General features: G+C 46.4%; 1 protein-coding gene across 1 annotated transcript in view; it reads right to left on the reverse strand.

Moving 5' to 3' along the window:
- Positions 1-21,455, reverse strand: part of KANSL1L (KAT8 regulatory NSL complex subunit 1 like) — a 55,632-nt gene that overhangs the window by 10,966 nt on the left and 23,211 nt on the right. Inside the window, exons 7-10 of the mRNA XM_048485119.1 lie at positions 8,481-8,625; positions 6,258-6,368; positions 4,025-4,162; positions 1,247-1,374 (exon numbers count right to left, since the gene is read on the reverse strand). Coding sequence (XP_048341076.1) covers positions 1,247-1,374; positions 4,025-4,162; positions 6,258-6,368; positions 8,481-8,625 — 522 coding nt within the window. The remainder of the gene's footprint in view (positions 1-1,246; positions 1,375-4,024; positions 4,163-6,257; positions 6,369-8,480; positions 8,626-21,455) is intronic.

Raw genomic sequence — 21,455 nt, forward strand, 5'->3', positions numbered from 1 at the left:
TTCGCCATCACTGGTTTAGACGAAGGGCCGAGGGAAAACAAACTTGTATCATTTCTGCTGCAGCCACTGTGTATTTTAAACACTGATACAACTCCTCCTGGCAGTACTGGGAAAAACACAAAACTGGTCAAAGGCAATGCTGGGGTTGTCAGAGACCTAGGAAACCCATCTTAAAGTACAATTCTATGCAGATTGCATGCAGACTCTTACTAAAGTCTATTCGGGGGAAACAGTGTAGTCATGGACAAAGCTTGCGCATAAGGGGTGGAGGGGGAAGCCAGGCTGAAGGGGCAGAATGTTCGGCCCCCATGTGCCAGAGTTAGCAAACTGGCTTAGCTGTGGGCCTTGAGACCACGCTTTGCGCCACCTCACTGCCAATCCCCTGGTGCATTAAGAACATAAGAACATAAGAACAAGCCAGCTGGATCAGACCAGAGTCCATCTAGTCCAGCTCTCTGCTACTCGCAGTGGCCCACCAGATGCCTTTGGGAGCTCACATGCAGGAGGTGAAAGCAATGGCCTTCTGCGGCTGTTGCTCCCGAGCACCTGGACTGTTAAGGCATTTGCAATCTCAGATCAAAGAGGATCAAGATTGGTAGCCATAAATCGACTTCTTTTCCATAAATCTGTCCAAGCCCCTTTTAAAGCTATCCAGGTGAGTGGCCATCACCACCTCCTGTGGCAGCATATTCCAAATACCAATCGCATATTGCGTGAAGAAGTGTTTCCTTTTATTAGTCCTAATTCTTCCCCCCAGCATTTTCAATGGATGCCCCCTGGTTCTAGTATTGTGAGAAAGAGAGAAAAATTTCTCTCTGTCAACATTTTCAATCCCATGCATAATTTTATAGACTTCAATCATATCCCCCCTCAGACGTCTCCTCTCCAAACTAAAGAGTCCCAAACGCTGCAGCCTCTCCTCATAAGGAAGGTGCTCCAATCCCTCAATCTCCTCGTTGCCCTTCTCTGCACTTTTTCTATCTCTTTCGAGCATCCTTTTTTGAGATGTGGGCGACCATGGTGAACTGAACACAGCACTCCAAGTGCAGTCGCACCATGGCTTTATATAAGGGCATGACAATCTTTGCAGTTTTATTCTCAATTCCTTTCCTAATTATCCCCAGCATAGAGTTTGCCTTTTTCACAGCTGCCATGCATTGAGTTGACATTCCCATGGAACTATCAACTAAGACGTCCAAATCCCTTTCCTGGTCTGTGACTGATAGCACTGACCCCTGTAGCATACCTGTGATGATGCATTGTCACTAGCTCTAGACAGGTTGCCATTGGCAGCTCCTGGAAAATGGTTATGGGGTTCCTGTTCTTCTTGTTGGAAGGAAAAGGCTTCAAATCTGTTGTTGTTCTCTCCTGCCACTAGAGAGAGAGAGGGAGAGAGAGGGAGGGAGGGAGGGAGGGAGAGAGAGAGAGAGGAAGGAAGGGAGGGAGGGAGGGAGGGAGGGAGGGGGGAGGGAGGAAGGGAGGGAGGGAGGGAGAGAGAGAGAGGAAGGGAGGGAGAGAAGGAGGGAGAGAGGAAGGAAGGGAGGGAGGGAGAGAGGAAGGAAGGAAGGAAGGGAGAGAGGGAGAGAGGAAGGGAGGGAGGGAGGGAGAAAGGGAGGGAGGGAAGGAGAGAGAGAGAGGGAGGGAGGGAGGGAGGAAGGGAGGGAGGGAGGAAGACTTTTTATATTGGTAAATAACATTTTAAGCAACCAGTACAATAATATATGTTAAAACACATGGATGAGAGGATCTGAGAGACCCAGGTTTGAGCCCTGTCATGGAAGTTTGCTTGGTGACCTTGAATCAGCCACTCTCTCACAACATTGCTGTTGTGAGCATAAAACGTAGAAGAGAATAATAATAATGTAAATAGCTTTGGGTCCCCGTCGGGGAGAAAAACACAGTATAAATAACTATACAAATAAATGAAAATGGAATGATTTTCAGGTCTTGCAAACTATTATGTCATACATATTTGGCTGGAACACTGGGATCATCCGTTTCAAGTGGGCAGCCATGTTTGTAGTAGCAGAGTATAGTAGCAGAGTATTGTAGCACCTTGGAGCCAAACAAAACTTTTCAGGGTTGATGTTTTCGTTATTCGCTTTGTCTGATACTAAGTCAGTATTGTGCTTGGAGGCAGTAATGAATTGGTGAACAAGCTGAGACTTTATATGGAGCAGCAGTGGCGTAGGAGGTTAAGAGCTCGTGTATCTAATCTGGAGGAACCGGGTTTGATTCCCCGCTCTGCCGCCTGAGCTGTGGAGGCATATCTGGGGAATTCAGATTAGCCTGTGCACTCCCACACACGCCAGCTGGGTGACCTTGGGCTAGTCACAGCTTTTCGGAGCTCTCTCAGCCCCACCTACCTCACAGGGTGTTTGTTGTGAGGGGGGAAGGGCAAGGAGATTGTAAGCCCCCTTGAGACTCCTGCAGGAGAGAAAGGGGGGATATAAATCCAAACTCTTCTTCTTCTTCTTCTTCTTCTTCTTCTAACTGTGACAAGACAGAAGTTCTCTGAGTTACTAGAAAGGCAGACAAAGGACATCAGGTTTCTTCTGTTTTGTGTGGGGTTGTACGCTCCTTGAAAGGCCAGGTTTACAGTTAGGAAGTGCTAATCAGCAGAGCGGTCACCTTAGGAAACCAGGGAGCTGCGGTGGTCTGGAATGCTTTTGCCCAGCTTCAGTTGGTGTACCAACTGCATCTATCCCTGGGTTAGTCAGATCTAGCCATAGGGATCTAGCCTTTGTGACATCTAGACTGGAATTTTGAAATGAACTCTACTTGGGGCTGCCTTTGAAGAGTATTCAGAAGCTGCAGCTGATGCAGAATGCTGAGGCCAGACAATTGGTCAAGGACAGCTGCTGGAAGCGAGTCTTCAATACTACAGCAAACACTGGCTACGGGTGTTTGCTCAAGCCCAATTCAAAATGCTGGTTTTGTCCTTTAAAGACCTATATGGCTTCAGACTGGGGTATCTCAAAAACCATCTTTGTCCATAATTCCTGCCTGGGAATTAAGATTGCGGGGTGGCGCCCTTCTGACGCAGCCCAAGGAGAACTAAGAATACATCTGTGAGGATGACAAGCAGGGTCTCCTTGGAGAGAAGATTGGGGTACGAAGTTCTACCCTCCCATTCCCACCACACCACACAGTGAGTAGTATTCTAGATACAGGTGAGGGAGGGAAGGAGAAAAGGAGGCAGGGAAAGGGGAGGACATGGGGGCTGCCAGGAAAAGGAAACCGGGAAATAACGGGGAAGGGGGTATTGGGGAAATCGAGGTGCCTCGTCCAAGACCTTGAAGAGGAGAAAGTGTTGGTTTTATACCCCGCTATTCTCTATCTTTAAGGGGGCTCAAAGTGGCTTTGCCTTTCCTTCCTCTCCCCACAACAGACACCTTGTGAGATAGGAGGGGCTAAGAGAGGGCGTTTTCCCACTTACCTTTTGCTGCGCGCAAGTAGCACGGGGTCCCCCGCGCCTCCCCACTACAGGGGCGGTGACAACGTAGCCGCCCCGACGCTGCTGCTGTCGTGTCCCCTCAGCGCGCGTCACTCCAGGAGCCCTTTGCAACAGCGCCTTTTGATGACCCTGCACAGAGCACAGGGTCGCGGGGAAGCCGGGGCGCACGCCTGGAATGACGCGCGCTGAGAGAAGCACACAGCAAAGCGTAGGCGATGTAAGTGGGAAAACGCCCAGAGTTCTGAGAGCACTGTGATTGGACCAAGCTCACCCAGCAGGCTGCATGTGAAGGAGTGGAGAATCAAACCTGGTTCTCCAGATTTAGAGTCCATCGCTCTTAACCACTACATCAAGCTGGGTGTCCCACTCCGCAACTGGGCCCAGCTTGGCAATAGGTACCATGCAGAGTTTTCCCAGAGAAAGGGAATGAGGAAACTCTGAAGACAAGGGCAGATAAAGTAGGTTGGATGGTGGGGCAGGCAAATGAAAGTTGGCTCAATCCAGTATGAATAGTGTTTTGTATTACCTCCCCTTTATTCCTTTTATTATTTAGGGGGAAAAGCTCACCAATTGCTGTCTCGCTTAAATGTCTTTTCTTTCTTCCTTCTGGTAGCGGCACAGGCATTTCGCACAAAAGCCGATGGTTGGAACCGGACTGGTGGCCACAGCTCCACTGCTGCGCAGAAGCCTGGTACTGGCGACGTTCTGCAAGAAAAGAAGCGTTCTTTTATTACTGTTTCTTTCCTGTTAAAAATAAATACACGAGGAGGCTAAGAACAGGTTTTGTGAAGCCTCAAGCTACCTGCAACCAGAAATACAAACCCACTAACGCAGGGGTGTCGGAACTCATTTGTTAGGAGGGCTGGATATAACATAAATGTGACTTGGTTGGGTCGGGCCTTGGGAGGAGGAATGGCCTCCAGCAAGCTTGCCAGTCCAGATCAGAACTCCTTGAGAGGGCTTATCAGCTCTGAGAACCAGCTCTGTTCCAGATCAGAAGCGGGGCGGGGGGGGGGGATGCCTCAGCTGGCTCATGGGCCTGATCAGCCTTCTCAAGGGGCCAGTTCCACCTCCCAGACGGCATGTTCAACACCCCTGCAGTAAAGTATGTGTGGCATGGATAGACATCCATTCTCTGGGCGACCCCCTCCCGCTACACCTGAGGCGGGGCCCACCCCCAGCCCCACCCCCCAGCCCTGCTCCCTTCCGGCTGCCGGCTCCGAGCCGGTAGCTGGCAGTCCCTTCTGCCCTCCCCTCTGGGGAGGAGAAGCAACTGGAAGGCTCCGTGCTGGGGCCTTTGCTTTTATAAGCTCGGGGGTAGGGCCACACTCGTACGACTGCAAATTTCTGGGCTGGACAACTGCAACATACTATATGCAGAGCTGTCCCAGGAGACGAATTGGAAGCTCCAACCCATGAAGATTACAGCTGCCATTCTTTTAATGGGGGTGAGTGGCTGTGAACAGAAAACATTTGATTCGGAAATCTTCCGTGGTTGCCTGTAGGCTTTAAGGCTCGGCTTAAGTTGTTTACAGCCCTTCATGTTCTGGGACCTAGATACTTAAGGATAACATCTTCCCCTATATATGAACTGGGTGCCAATTAAGCTGCTACAGTCATTTCTTGCTGACAGCACCCTCTTCTGGACCTTGTGGTCTCCTCTGTTCAGTTCTGCTTCCTGGGCCCTCTGCCAGATAGAAGAGGTTAGGCAAGTCCCATTGGTGCCAGTTTCTAAAAAGGATTCCACAGCTGTTCTATTTCAAAGGGCCGTTGGCTAAGGAAGTTGCATGTTTAGATTCTGGCAACTGCATGGGATTGGTAAGAATGTTTATGAATTCTGTCATGCACTCAGGGGCGTAACAAGGCAAACTGTAGCCCTGGGCAAAACCTGAGTTGGATGCCCCCCCCCCCCCCCCCCCATGGGCAGCCACTCTACTATGACCAATTTATTTTGCACCAAGACATTGGTGCCTGCAGGGGGTGCATTTTTCGACATATCAGCACCAAAATTTCATCGTATCATCAGGAGACTGTCCTTATGCTACTCCCTAAGTTTGGTGAGGTTTGGTTCAAGGAGTCCAAAGTTATGGACTCCCAAAGGGGGTGCCCCATCCCCCATTGTTTCCAATGGAAGCTAATAGGAGATGGGGGCTACAGTTTTGCGGGTCCATAACTTTGGCCCCCCTGAACCAAGCTGCACCAAACCTGGGGGGGTATCATCAGGGCAGTCTCCTGATGAGACCCTGAAAGTTTTGAGACTGTGCCTTCAGAAATGTGCCCCCCCCCCCCCCAGCCTGCAACCCCCATTGACAGCAATATAGAAAACTCAATTCTTTGCTAAGGAGATGGGGGCTACCCTTTTGAGGGTCCAATAACTTTGGACCCCCTGAACCAAACTGCACCAAACTTGGGGGGTTCCATAATGACAGTCTCCAGATGATACCCTGAAATTTTGGTGATGATACATCCAAAAATGCACCCCCTCCAGGAACATCCCAGAAATTTGCCCAAGAATAGGATAAAACATTTTAATGTTAAAAAATACAGCTTTTTTAACGTTAATATTGACAGTCACTGAAAATCTTGGTATTCTGCAAAACTAAGGGGGGTGGGATGAGTTTTGGATATTTGTTTCAGCTGCAGTTTTTACTCTATCTCCAGAAACAAAATCTTTCTTTTAATAATACATGCTGCTTGTTATCTACATGTTATGTGCCCCATAAATTTTCATCAGTTCAGAACGTCCATGCGTGGGAAAGCGACAGCATACAAGGGGAAATGGAGAGATTGCACAGCATACCATTAGATGGAGACATTTCAAACTCCAAGCCAAGGGCAGAAGTTTCAAAAGGGTCATTTCTGATGTCACTTTTCCGAAGCAACGTTTTCAAGTGTACATGAAAAGGAGTATCTGAAAAAGACGGAGCGACGTTAAGTCGACAGAAATAAAATTTCATGCCAAATTCTACTTATATAGTAAATTGTACATGCTCTGAATATGTTATTTCATGGCTTTTCCCAAGGATTAACCCACAAATTGCCCTAACCTGGATGGTCCAGGCTAGTTTGATCCAGCCAGATCTCGGAAGCTAAGCAGATTTAGCCCTGGTTAATACTCAGACAGAGACCACCAAGGAAGCCCAGCCTTGGCTGAGACCAGACAAACTTCTGACAAAAACTTTGCCACTATAAGGCAACAATGAAAATTCTGACAATTTAAAAGCATGACTACTTTATCTGATTCAGTATAATCAATCAAGGGGTCTATAACTTGGGATAACAAACTGGATCGGAGTTCTTGGTATAATAAGCAGTTCAGGAGAATGTGTGGGATGGAAGCCAGCTGTCCTATGCTTCAGGGACAAAACCTTTTGTCGCTTGGAAGACCTTTAAATCTTCCTCTGTGTAGCGGAGATGGCATGATGTTAAATCTAGCCAGCATATAGGCTCTCCTGTGTATGAGGTTTGTGAGCGCTGTAATATAATAGGCTGGGTATCCCTGCATGAAAGGAATTGACATATTCGATGGCGAACAAGATTTATTTGCCAAGCTCTGCAGTTGTTGATAGTCCATTGCTAACAACCTCTCAAAAGTTTCAGTGAAGGTTAAGAAAAGCAAAAGTTTCAGTGAAGGTTAAGAACATAAGAACGAGCCTGCTGGATCAGACCAGAGTCCATCTAGTCCAGCACTCTGCTACTCGCAGTGGCCCACCAGGTGCCTTTGGGAGCTCACATGCAGGATGTGAAAGCAATGGCCTTCTGCTGCTGCTGCTCCCGAGCACCTGGACTGTTAAGGCATTTGCAATCTCAGATCAAAGAGGATCAAGATTGGTAGCCATAAATCGACTTCTCCTCCATAAATCTGTCCAAGCCCCCTTTAAAGCTATCCAGGTTAGTGGCCATCACCACCTCCTGTGGCAGCATATTCCAAACACCAATCACACGTTGCGTGAAGAAGGTTAGCATATTGAAAGAGTCACTGTCGTAACCCAGTCTTACTTTTCACTTTTTAACTGGAATTGTATTTTATACTACCATGTTATATGCCAGTAAAGGCTTATTGAAATTGAAATTGGCTGAGACCAAAGGGATCTCCACCATCTGACACTAAGAGCGCAGTCCAAGGGGAGGGAGGCCGAATGGAGCCTTGGAAGCGGCACAGGGTTGTGCCAACACGGGTGCCCACTCCACTGGCATAAGGTGCAAATACACCGACAGAACGGCTATTATGCCAGTGGCAGGGTGCTGCACCCAGAAGCTGCTGTCTGTGGCCCTCTACCACAGGAGCCCATGCTGGTGTGGGCGGGGCAATCAGTTGGTGTTCTCTGGGGTGGAGCCGACTTTAGAAACACCCCCTTTTTGTGGTGCAGACCTGCACCACCAAAAATGGTGGTGTAAGTCATTTTTGACAATAAGCTCCTCAGGAGAGCAGAAGTTCTTCTCCCTCACTGCCCATCACCGATTGCTTCTTTGAAGAAGAAGAAGAAGAGGAGGAGGAGGAGGAGGAGTTTGGATTTATATCCCCCCTTTCTCTCCTGCAGGAGACTCAAAGGGGCTGACAATCTCCTTGCCCTTCCCCCCTCACAACAAACACCCTGTGAGGTAGGTGGGGCTGAGAGAGCTCAGAAGAGCTGTGACTAGCCCAAGGTCACCCAGCTGGCGTGTGTGGGAGTGCACAGGCTAATCTGAATCCCCCAGATAAGCCTCCACAGCTCAGGCGGCAGAGCTGGGAATCAAACCTGGTTCCTCCAGATCAGAGTGCACCTGCTCTTAGCCACTGCTCTTAACCACTACGCCACTGCTGCTCCCCATCCCTGACTGCAGCTCTACTCTCCCTCCCTTTGAATTGGGCTGTAGGAGGTCTCGTTAACACGAAAGAGGGGATAAACATTTCTGATCAGCTGCTAGTAAACTTTTTGCACCAGGCTCTGGGTGGGAGGTTGGAGATTTCCTGGAATTGCCACTGATAGGCCACAACCCATTGTCATGAACAGATCCTATATACAGAAAAGATCCATTTTACCTGATGGAAATGATAAGATGGGATGGAACGAGGAGTCAAGTTCTAACAGAAGCTGTCTTCTGCACTGCTCATAGCTATAACAAGTGCCGGCTGGAGCAACCTTCTCTGTGTTAGAATGAAGCAAGGCGTCTCTCAGTGTCGCAGCCTGCAAGAAGACACACCGATTTAATTTTAAACCATGCCAGATTTTATTTACATATATATGTGTGTGTGTGTATGAAGAGAAATATGAAGTCTATTTTCATTATAAGAGCTGGTAATTTGGTCAAGGGAACATTTCATCACACCCTTTCTGGGGCTCCGGACTAAGCCATAACAAATTCTGCTGGTAACATTTTCAAATTCTCCTCAGAATGAAGAAATTATCAAACCATCTGGAGCAGGGGTCTGCAACCTGTGGCTCTCCAGATGTTCATGGACTACAATTCCCATCAGGCCCTGCCAGCATGGCCAATTGGTCGTGCTGGCAGGGGCTGATGGGATTAGTAGTCCATGAACATCTGGAGAGCCGAAGGTTGCAGACTCCTGATTCTGGAGAGAGAGAGAGAGAGAAAGAGAGAGAGAGAGAGAGGAAGAAGAAGAGTTTGGATTTATATCCCCCCCTTTCTCTCCTGCAGGAGACTCAAAAGAGGCTGACAATCTCCTTGCCCTTCCCCCCTCACAACAAACACCCTGTGAGGTAGGTGGGGCTGAGAGAGCGCCGAGAAGCTGTGACTAGCCCAAGGTCACCCAGCTGGCGTGTGTGGGAGTGCACAGGCTAATCTGAATCCCCCAGATTAGCCTCCACAGCTCAGGCGGCAGAGCGGGGAATCAAACCCGGTTCCTCCAGATTAGATACACGAGCTCTTAACCTCCCACGCCACTGCTGCTCCCCCCCCCCCCCAATAACCAATATGGTTGCTGTGACTCCAGCAAATGGTTGATTATGTTGACTCTTCAGGTCTCTAATTCTAAGCACAGAGAAGTCTCTTTCAACTGCTCATCTCCTGTGCTACAGAGGACTCTTCTGCAGAGAGCAAGCAATCTTACTATGGTTCCCAACGACCTCCTGGCCCTTCTCTGCAACCAGAACCCAGAATTTAAATTTTAAGAAACATGCTAGTGCATTAATTTCATATATAAACTATCGTCAGAAATTATACATACCAATTCAATTTCAATCCAATTTCAATAAGCCTTTCTTGGCATATACACGATAGTATAAAATTGCAGTTCCAGTTAAAAAGTGAATAGTAAAAAACTTCGCGTTTGTCATACATTCAGTTTACAAACTTCTGACAAAAACTTTGCCATTATAAGGCAACAATTTTAAATCCTGACAATTTAAAAGCATAACTACTTTATCTGATTCAGTATAATCAATCATAGGGTCTATAGCTTGGGATAACAGGCTGGATCGGAGTTCTTGGTATAATAAGCAGTTCAGGAGAATGTGTGGGATGGAATCCAGCTGTCCTATGCTACAGGGACAGAACCTCATCGCTTGGAAGACCTTTAAGTCTTCCTCTATGTGGCGGAGATGGCATGATGTTAAATCTAGCCAGCATATAGGCTCTCCTGTGAATGGGATTTGTGAGCGCTGTAATATAATAGGCTGGATATCCCTGCGTGAAAGGAACTGACATATTTGTTGGTGAGCAAGATTTATTTGCCAAGCTCTGCAGTTGTTGATAGTCCATTGCTAACAGCCTCTCTTTAATGAGGGCAAAAGTTTCAGTAAAGGTTAGCATATTGAAGGAGTCACTGTCATAACCCAGTTCCCCGATCTTTGCTGTAATTATTGTGCACCATTTTGCACCAATGTGAGCAACTGAATTTTGCATTTAAGCGGCTAGCCTTTAAGCTTAATTACCTGGCCCAATGGCTATCATCATCTAGTAAATTCCAAATTAATCTATTTGAGACTACACCGATTAAGGTATGAGAATTCAGACGCATTATTCCTCAGAGGCTACCATGACTTTGACTACTATGTCAAAAATATTCTGAGATTTCAGCACTCAAATCTAGCATATGTGGTGTCATACAGAATCAATTTTTCTGACGAACGAGAAATGCTGCGATTCAGAAGCAACACAACTTAAGAGATGAAGAGGAACAGTCCAAGAATGTGTTATTACAGAGTCTTCAGGGTTCCAGTTGGCTAGCTGCTGTTCTTAGTTCAAATAGAATTGGGATTTTCTGCAGATTCTCTAACCATGTTATCGCATTTGAAAATATCTAAATGCTTTAAAAAGAGAATTTTAGCACTGGAATTCCAAAAGTTATCCATCGCAGCGAATAAAACTTGCTCTCCCCTGAATGTAATGATCCCCAAAGAACAAGGACGTCTAGCTGCATATCTAAAAATCTTAACAGCGTTTACTTAAAGCAAGAACTTGAGCTAGAAAAATTCAACTGCATTCCTCGTGATCCCAGCTTTTTTATATTATCTGCGCTATGAAGCTATCGCTGTGACTGGATCTACACAAGCTGAAAACATGAATGCACACTGATGTTGAGGGAAGGAGAAATGCTGGCTGGGAAGGGGAGAAGACTTTCACCCATCTCGGAAAAACGCTTCAGTTTAGTGACAAACGTTCTACACGCCAGACAGAGTTGTAAACAACGCCTGCAGACAGTTTGAATGGTTTGGAAATAAACCGCTCGAGCCGGCATGTTGTACAGCAAAAGGCCACCGACGTGCTAACAGCGCCAAAGATTCTTACAAGCCCTTCAAAAGAGAAAAGCGGTGACCCTCTCAGTGCGGGCACGCCATTTTCCTTCTTTTGAATAGGGAACTGTTTGTGGTGGAAAGTGCAAATGAGTCACAGCAGATTTATGACCATTTATGGCACAGGTGTCAAACTCACGGCCCTCCAGATGTTCTGGACTACAGTTCCCATCATCCCCTGCCAGCACGATGCTGTGCTTTATGGTTTTCAAGGCAAGAGACCTACAGAGGTGGTTTGCCATTGCCTGCCTCTAAGTAACAGCCCTGGACTTCCTTGGTCCCATCCAACTAACCAAGCTTGATAATCTCAGGTTAGCCGGTGCCTGCCTACTATTGTATCCCCACAATCTCTTGTTGGGCTATGCAAGATTATGCACCATGGCAAGAACTCCCTGTCTAGGCAGGAAAAATACTGGCTAAAATGGATGCCAAGCCTGGACAGGAAGTGATGAAATTCTGTTTCCTGCCTCCCTGAAAAGGGGTGGAGAATCACCCACCAAGATGCCCTGAGCCTGCAAGAGAATGCCCAGAGAGTTGATGCCAGGTTTATTATAAACTGTATATCGTGTGAATTTTTTTTTTAATCTGAAGGAGAATTCAGCGGCCTTAAGGCTAAAAAGATAAATATGCACCTCTGATTTAGTCAGTTTCACGACATTTAAGACACAATGTTTATTATTTGACACCAGCTTCATTCAGCATGCTCAGGGCTAACCCATTTCTGAAGGAATTGTTCCACTCATGGCTATGATGAAAAGGGGGGGCACGTTGAACTAAGACAGCCAAGATTAACTTTAGCTGGAAAAAAAAGTTTAGATATACCGTAACAGGAGAAGGAAGAAGAAGGAAAGTTCTTCAGAGATTTCTGGAGACTAATTATTTTAAGCCTTTGTAAACTATGGAATTGCGTGGTTCCTGAATAAAACTGTGGAATGAAAACCATTATTTGGCAGGAAAGTGGTAAAGGTTTTGCATTGACATGTACATTTATGTGAAACTTTACAAAAGGTATTTCAGCTGCTACTTAGAAAAAAAAACAATCGACCTCTACGTTTGCTTATTTTTACTGCAGAAAATTCCAGACAGTTGAACTCTATTCACATCACATCCAAGTGACTATAGAGGGGGGCTTTTTATTGCCAGACATCAAAAACGGAAGGACTGCCACATCCAAGAAAGAAGCCGATCCACATTTAGAGACTCCTTTTTCATCCAAAACAGATTATTTAAACGATGTTCCCCAAGGCAAGTTACTGCTGTGCTGAAAACGATCAGCTTGATGAGCTTTGCAATTCTAGCGGAAGTTTTAACATATGGTAAGCTGAATGAGCATCTCACTGCAATTTTAAGGTGAAAAGAAAAAGTATACGTTGCTGCAATGAAGCTAAATACAAATTCAGCCGGAAACTACGATACTTTCCCATCATATATGCTCAACTCTGCTAAATTCAGGGAAACAATGGAGAATCTTCAAAAGGTGCCTTCAAGTAACCAGAGTTACAGATAAAAAGATAAAAAGGCTGTCCTTTCTCACCCAGTGGTCTGTATTAGTTCTGTACAACCCGTGACCCACCAAGCAAAATGCTGACCACATATTGTGGCTTGAGGGGCTAGATAGCTGCCAACTCCGGGGGGTGGGGGCAATGGTCCAAAAACAGGTTCCCTCGCCAGCCCCCCCTTAGCAAAGGGGGCAGAGGCGTGCCTAGGCAAACCTGAGCCCTGGGCAAAACCTGAGTTGGATGCCCCCCCTGGGCAGCCACCCCACCACGACCCAATTTTTTTTTTTTGCACCAGGTCATTTCTAAATCATTATCACATTATAGAAAATGCCCCAACTCACAAATCTGAACGCAGCAATGGTGAAACACACAGGTTCTTTGATAGAGACTGGTGAGATAAAAGGTACGAAAGGCTGAGAATCAAAGAATTGCAGTACCTGAAAGGGATTAACCCAGTTCAGGGAGTTACATTATTAGTCACAATTGCTATATGGAACCTTCACATTCAAAGGCAGTATGCCTCTCGGGGAGGCGAGGGCGTGGAGATGGAAAAGCGGACCCAATTAGTAACCCCCTCTTGGCACACACAAATAATTAGTAACCCACTCTCGGGAACTGGTGAGGACCTGCTGGATCCCACCTCTGGGTGGGGGGAGGAATTTCTGGAGATTTTGGAGTAGTGCCTGGGAGACCTAGGTCTGGGGAGGGGTGGGATTTCAGTAGGGTATAATGCCACAGAGTTCACTGTCCAAAGCAGTCATTTTTCCCCCAGGGAAACTGATATCTATCATCCGGAGACCAGCCAAAATTCTGGGAGAACTCCAGGCCCTGCCCGTAAATTGCCAATCCCATTTTCCAAATTTTTGTAATTCCAGCAAAAGCTCTTGTGGATTGCAAACAGCTGGGTGCAACACTGAATGCCTAGATCTCATTTACTTCACAATGCAGTGCTCTGTATATAACAAAAACCCAGGCTGAACACAGAAACTACCGTATATACTCGCAGCATAAGCTGAGTTTTTCAGCCCTGTTTAAAGGCTGAGAAAAGCCCCCTCGGCTTATACTCGAGTCACCATTTTCTATTAATCACAAGGAGGCTGGGAGCAGGGCCAGGACAACCTCCCTGCCCCCGGAAGCCGCTTGTTGCTGCCCTCATCGAGGGTGAAGGGGGAACCCCGAGGCACCCTGGCTGGCTGGGCTTCGTCAAACCCCGGGAGGCAGAGGGAGCTCCTTATTTGGGCAGTGACATCAGGGGGAGTCACTGCCCAAAGAAGGGGCTTTGTCAAACCCAGCCGGCAGGCAAAGGGAGCTCCTTCTTTGGGCAGTGACTCCCCCTGATGTCACTGCCCAAATAAGGAGCTCCCTCTGCCTCCCGGCTTCCCACCCTCGGCTTATACCCGAGTCAATAAGTTTTCCCAGGTTTGGGCAGTAAAATTAGGTGCCTCGGCTTATACACGGGTCGGCTTATACACAAGTATATACGGTATTTGTCTGGACATGCTAGAAATCAGGAAGTAAAGCAGGGAGGGCAGTTCAGGGTATGCCTGTAGTACTGGACAATAACTTGCAAAGAATCAAGTACAATCACACCATAGTTGTTTAGAGTATGAAACTTATAAAAACATGGCGGCTCTGGATATATAAAGTTAACCGGGCTTTCTCCTTAGTCATTTCCAGTGAGTGAGAGGCAGATGGTACAGCCATTTACATACTAAGGAAAGGTGCATATAAAGAAGAATGACAAATGCAGATTTCTTTAGCTTGGTATTTGAACCGGATCTGAATGATGAGTTAGTGTAAACCATAGGTGTCAAACTCACGGCCCTCCAGATGTTATGGACTACAGTTCCCATCATCCCCTGCCAGCATCATGCTGGAAGGGATAATGGGAACTGTAGTCCATAACATCTGGAGGGCCATGAGTTTGACACCTGTGGTGTAAACCTTTAACCTTGTTTTGCTAATCAAAACTTCCATGCTGGCACATTAAATGAGAAAAAAGGGTCCTCTTTGTTCCCACTGTCTGTAATCTGGGAGAGTGCCACTGGGGAACAAGACAGGGTCTTAAGCACGGATTAATAATCCAACTCCAGATTTGACTTTACAGATCAGCCCTTACGTAACAATTGGCAGCGCTGAGACCTGCAGTCCGCGGTTAGTCAGCTAGCCCAAGATTTTGTGTGATGTCTAAACTAAATCAATCTTTCTTTCACACGCAGTAGTCCAGTTGCATCGAATGCTAACACAGCGTCGGCATCACACAGCCCCAGGGATAGCTGATTCTGAGATATGAAATTATTTGCAAAGAGACTGCCTCGTCCAAAAAGAGACACTTCAAACACTATGCTCTGCCATACAGGCTTTCCATATAAAGTAAGGGCTTTTGGCCTGATCCCAAAAATGGCTAGCGACGTTAAGAGCAATCCTCATGGGATGCTTTCTTAAATATTATAATAATAAAACAGTGATGGCGAACCTTTTCGAGACCAAGTGCCCAAATTGCAACCCAAAACCCACTTATTTATCGCAAAGTGCCAATATGGCAATTTAACCTGAATACTGAGGTTTTCGTTTAGAAAAAACGGTTGGCTCCGAGGCATGCGTTACTCGGGAGTAAGGTTGGTGGTAGTCGGTGACTTTGCTTTGAAGCAACCGTGCAACTCTTCCAACGGGTGAATCATGACCCTAGGAGGGTTTACTCAGAAGCAAGCCCCATAGCCAGCAACCGAGCTTGCTCCCAGGTAAAGGATCACGCTTTAGTTCTTCTCATGAAAATCAGTGAGGCTTAACAGGGTGACCTATACTGCTCCCCCAAAACTAGGTCTTAGGTTTAATGCTAATAATCAAGCCCAGTGGCCCAGGCCAGCCTAGACGTGTGTGTGTGGGGGTGGGGGTGGTGACTCTGTTTGTGTGTGCCCACAGAGAGGGCTCTGAGTGCCACCTCTGGCACCCGTGCCATAGGTTTGCCACCACTGTAATAAAAGAACTCATCCAGCCAAACTGTTCAGCCATTTGCAATATACAGTGAAGTAAATTAAATGCTAGATATATTGGAGTTCAATATATTAATTGAAGATACAGTTAAATGGAAAAAAAACCTTTTTCTTGGATGAAGATGTAAGACGTAACTCTTTTACGAGATGGAATACTTTTGTATCGTCAGCCACTGGCTGAATCTGACTCTGGGGTCTGGCTGTAGGATATTGTTCATGTTGGTTTCAAGGGAAAGTAATTCTTATTCTAATCACAATTTGGGTAAATGAAGACCAGACCGGTGAAATTATACTGAGGTGGCATATGTATTCCTACGTTGGTAAAGCAAGAAGTTTGTGTTCCCCCCTTCCATTTTGATATTGTACCTGGGACATGTCGAATAGCCGACTATTTAAATATTCTCTCTGACCACAAGCTGAGATGAGTGGTCACCAGGGCTAGAACCAACACGCTTCCTCTCACGTTACCTCTAGAGAGGTTTCTGAAACTCGCACATCAGAAACGCGCTTACACTTACTGCCTAACTCTCGAAGAGTCGCTTGAGCGTACCCTGTTTGTTTGCCCGAAATTTATGGAATTCAGACCCAACTTTTTTCTTATGGCCTTTATCCTGGCAGGCCCTTGCTCTCGCAATTCTCAGTTGAACTCTCTCTTGAACAACCAGGATCCTAAGATATTGGAAATGGTGGCCAATTTTCTGCTTAATACTTTGAATTAATCATTTGGAGAGGGGTTTTTTTCCTGTTTATATTACCCTTATGAATGTTGGATTTTTTTTCCAGCTACTTGGTTCCCTGTTTGTCTCTGTCTTGCTGATTTTCTTTTTTGATGCCTAATAAAGGTTTCTGGTAAACAAATATGTTCCTATATATGTTGAGCCTATGTTCTTTATTTCATTTTTGGCCCCTTCCGCACACGCAGAATAATGCGTTTTCAAACCACTTTCACAACTGTTTGCAAGTGGATTTTGCCATTCCGCACAGCTTCAAAGAGCATTGAAAGCAGTTTGAAAGTGCATTATTCTGCATGTGCGAAAGGGCCCATGGACAGCCCAATCCAGATTGGGGCGGGGGGGGGGGAGAAGCTCTTTGGCGGCTGGGGACAATGCAGCGAAGGCGGTTCTGCACCACCTCCGAAGGGAAGTGCAGGAAGGAGGGAAAAACCTTCTTGCCATCTGAATAGTCCCATAGAGCAAAGAGGCTTATGACATGCTTTCCGGCGGTGTGCATCTGTACTGTGCTGCTGTAGCTTCAGAGAACCAGGCTCTTCTGAGTTAGGATACTGTGGAGCTGAGTTGTGCCCGCCTGTTGGCATCTTTGCACTATCCAGTGGTATAGGAACCATTTGTGCTGGTATGGGTGGGCAAACAGGCCAGCATGAGTCTGTGCTCCTCCCAGACTCGTTTTGCCCTCCCCCCCCAATTGGGCTGTTAGCATTGACTGCTTTTGCTTTATGCATATTGTACGAGGTTCTATTTTTTGTTCTATTTTTTTTTTAAATAGAGCAGCAGTGGCGTAGTGGTTAAGAGCAGGTTACTCTAATCTGGAGGAACCGGTTTTGATTCCCCGCTCTGCCACTTGAGCTGTGGAGGCTTATCTGGGAAATTCAGATTAGCCTGTGCACTCCAACACATGCCAGCTGGGAGACCTTGGGCTAGTCACAGTTCTTCTGAGCTCTCTCACAGGGGGTTTGTTGTGAGGGGGGAAGGGAAAGGAGTTTGTAAGCCCCTTTGAGTCTCCTTACAGGAGAGAAAGGGGGGATATAAATCCAACTCCTCCTCCTCCTCCTTAAGTAGGAGGTATTTGTAGTAACAGCAGAAAACAATAGTTTCCCAAATCCAATATTCAATTCAGTTTGGGTAATGCACAGCTGTTTATTCTGGGAAGAATTTTCACTTAGGGCGCAGTCTCTTAAAAGCACTGTGAAGACTTCAAAGAAGAAAGCTAAGCTAGTTTGGAACAACAAAAATGAGGGAAAGGATTACAGTATAGTATTTCAATTTCCCTCAAACGCAGAACTGCCAGCTGGGTAAGCTCTTCCAGTTAGACAAATATTAAGCGATTTTTTTAAAAAAAGAGTCAAAAATAAATAGAACTATGTGGTAACATATTTCCCCAGAAAGAAGTGTTTACAAAATCCTTTGCATTCTCCTCCCCTTCCTTAAATTCCAGAATGACGGTAAAACAAGGAACAAGAATGTTAATTGGACAACCAATATTTTTGCGGTTTAGGAGCTTCGGGCTTTTGACTTTTCTCCAAATGAAACAGATCAGCCCAGATTTGAGGTCTATGTTCAATTCAGCGAGGTTGGGGAAGGCAAACCCACAGACATTCCCTCAAAGACCAAATAATCACAAGTGAATACAGCTAATAAACCTCTCTTCCGGGGCAAGAAAAAGGCAATCTCTCTCTTTTAAAAAAAAAAATCTTGAGGAGGAGGAAGCGGAGGTCTCTCTCTCTGACGACCAAAGCTACTGCTTTGGTCCTGATCCCCTGTACCAATACCAGGGAGAAGCTCTCCTCCTCAACTATGTCAGCGATGAGGGAGCATCTGGCTTCCTGGAGCCATTCCTGGGTCTGAGTGGAACTCCCTGTGGTCCTCAATATGGGTGCATGTGTGTGAAAGAGAGAGATATGAATACCATACAAGCACATGCACACACAGCACCTTCTGGTCTTTTTTCACTCCTATACCCTGAGTTGGGATGCCACAGTGGTGGGATCCAAAAATTTTAGTAACAGGTTCCCGTGGTGGTGGGATTCAAACTGTGGCATAACACCAATGGGGCTGGGCAGGGCACGACGGGGGCGTGGCCAGGTATTCTGGGGGCGGGGCATTCCTGGGCGGGGCTGTGGCAAGGACGCAGTCGCTGTGCCGGTCCTTGGGCGGGAAACGAATGCACGCAGGCGCAGGCTGCCACGCACGCCGGTGCACCTCCTGCTAGACTGCTTCAAGTTCTGCGCACTACTGCTGAGAGGAGGGGCATAACTAAGGCAAAAATCACGTGGCAAAATCACCAATTAGTAACCCCCTCTCGGCACGCACAAATAATTAGTAACCTATTCTCGGGAACCTGTGAGAACCTGCTGGATCCCACCTCTGATGGACAGATGCTGGCTGGGTTGAATAATCGCAGAGAGATGGGCTTACCCTGGGCTCTGCCTTGTGAGGCAACCTACTCTTTGTGTGTGACTGTGCTAAGGTCTTAGCAAACTGTCAGGAACAGAGCCTGGTGTATGTAACTTGATTGATATGTAAAAGGGGCTTTCTCGTTTCCTTCCTTTCTCTTCTGAGCTTTATGGCTTTAACATGGATTGCAGATAAGTAGGCTACATGACCCTGGTGAACCATCCCCCAAGAGAAACAGGAAGTGCCTACTGCCCTAAGGGGAGGCTAACCAGGTGGCTGGATTTATCTCTATGCCACCTAAGCCTCTAAATAACTCTCTTCACACTTTGTCTGGGAAACAAGGAGGGGTGGGGTGGGGATCGATTGGGGAGAAAGGGCTCCCAGAAAGTCAGGTCTGGCACAACTGGCTTTCTCAAGCTAGGGACCTCGCTGCCTTTCAATAAAGGCTACTGATCAACAATCCAGTCAGGGAGGGGCAAAACCTTCCCAGAGCTCAAAGAGGTCCTGACTAGTGTTTGGGATTGCACTATCTTTCCCTTACCTTCTGTAGCTCCAGGGCAGCTGTGATGTTCTCGAGAAGTGAGTGTTCCGGGCTGTGTGGTAGTTTTTGCTCTGAATGCGTCACCCGAATCTACGCCTTGCATCTTCAGAGGCACGTCACGGTAAGATGTGTTTCTCTCTATGGTACATGCCTCTGAAGATGCCAGCCACAGATGCAGGCAAAACGTTAGGAGCTACAACTGCCAGATCACGGCTACACAGCCTAGAAAACCCACATCAGCCACTTGATTCTGGCCATGAAAGCCTTTGACATTACATCTCTCAGGAGAGCTCATGGGCTCATTTTTCCCTCGCTCCAGTAGCCAACTTAACACCCAATTCAGATAGTTTCCCCCAAAACATGGGCTATTAGAAGGAGGAGGAGGAGGAGGAGGAGGAGGAGGAGGTGGTGGTGGTGGTAATGGTTAGATTTATACCCCACCTTTCGCAAGCTGGCTTACAAACTCCTTTTCCTTCCTCTCCCCACAACAGACACCTTGTGAGGCAGGTGGGGCAGAGAGAGTCCCGAAGAACTGTGGCTAGCCCAAAGTCACCCAGCAGGAATGTAGGAGTGCGGAAACACATCTGGTTCACCGGACAAGCCTCTGCCACTCAGGTGGAAGAGTGGGGAATCAAACCCTGTCCTCCAGATTAGAATCCATCTGCTCTTAACGACTACCCCACGCTGGCGCTCAATATTTGGAATATTGCTTTGTCCTTACCACAAATCCAGTGACCCACCATCAGACAATGTTAGGAATGGCTTATCACTCCCACCTGTGTATTTTTCAAGAGGCATTCACAGCTCTTGACACAGAGTGTCCAGACTGAGGTTAGGGGTCAGTGGAAGATGGGAATAAAAAGATACCAAAAACTAGGACTCCCTTTCAATGCTCTAAAGTGCAAGTTAGTGTTCAGACATTATACTACATTTATAAATAAGAGGTTATTTACTACATTTATAAATAAGAGGTATAAAGAAGAATCTGATTTGGAAATGTTCAGCAGGCAGACTAACTCTTCAACTCAAAGCATTTAATTTAAAAAATTATAGCAGAGCACAAAATTATAGCAGGAGCACAGAAGTAAGTGCTTCAAGAACTCGGGGCAATACATTTTTAAGCCTATGATGGGCACATCAATCAACAATAGTGGCTTCTCAAAACTGACTACCTATGCCTTTTCCTCCATCAATTGTTTATTTGTTCATAGATTAACACTGTAGATTCCAGTGCTTTTAGCTTTTTTTTCTCATTATTTCAGGAAAATGTACAAAAAAGCTATTCTAAGAAAAAAAAATTGGCAACTGGCACAATATATTTACAACAAAACATTAAATAGGGTGATCCCTGGCCCCTCAATGATGTGGCTGGCCTCCACTCGGGCCAGGGCCTTTACAGCCCTGGCTCTGCTGGTGGAACTCTCTCCCTCTAGCTGTCCGGGCCCTGTAGGGTCTTGGTGAGTTCCACAGGGCCTGTAAGACTGAGTTGTTCCACCGGGCTTTTGGAGAGACTGGCCGCTGATGCAGCCCCTCCCCCCTTTTGGGGATCTCCCCTCTCTGATGGTCCTCATAACATCTGAGGGACCTACCATTCCCCTCTCGGGAGGGTTTTAACTGCCGGACGCGAGGCAATATATACTGTAACGCTGTGTTTTAACAGAGGTTTTAACTATTTAATCCTATAGAGCCATATATATGCTATTATAGTTGTATTTGTTATGTTTTAAACTGTGCTCTACTTCAATTTATATTTTGTGCACCGCCCAGACCCCTTCGGAGGAGGGCGGTATATAAAACTATAAATAAATAAATAAATAAATAAATAAATAAATAAATAAATAAATAAATAAATAAAATATTATATTATTAAAGTGTGGATTAATGTCACCATCTCTCTATATAAAAATCTATCAGTGCGTTTTCTGCTGACAGGTAATCTCCCAAATTACTGGACCATTTGCTTTGAAATTTTCACACGTCGCATTCGCCAGGTTTCCATACTGTTTCCACACCTCCTGTTGTGTACATGTCACAACTGTGCCAGTTATTGTGTACATGCCACACCTGTGACAGTTGGAACCACAGTTCTGTTCCGCAA

Source organism: Sphaerodactylus townsendi, linkage group LG02, assembly GCF_021028975.2.
Source record: "Sphaerodactylus townsendi isolate TG3544 linkage group LG02, MPM_Stown_v2.3, whole genome shotgun sequence".
Lineage (NCBI taxonomy): Eukaryota > Metazoa > Chordata > Lepidosauria > Squamata > Sphaerodactylidae > Sphaerodactylus > Sphaerodactylus townsendi.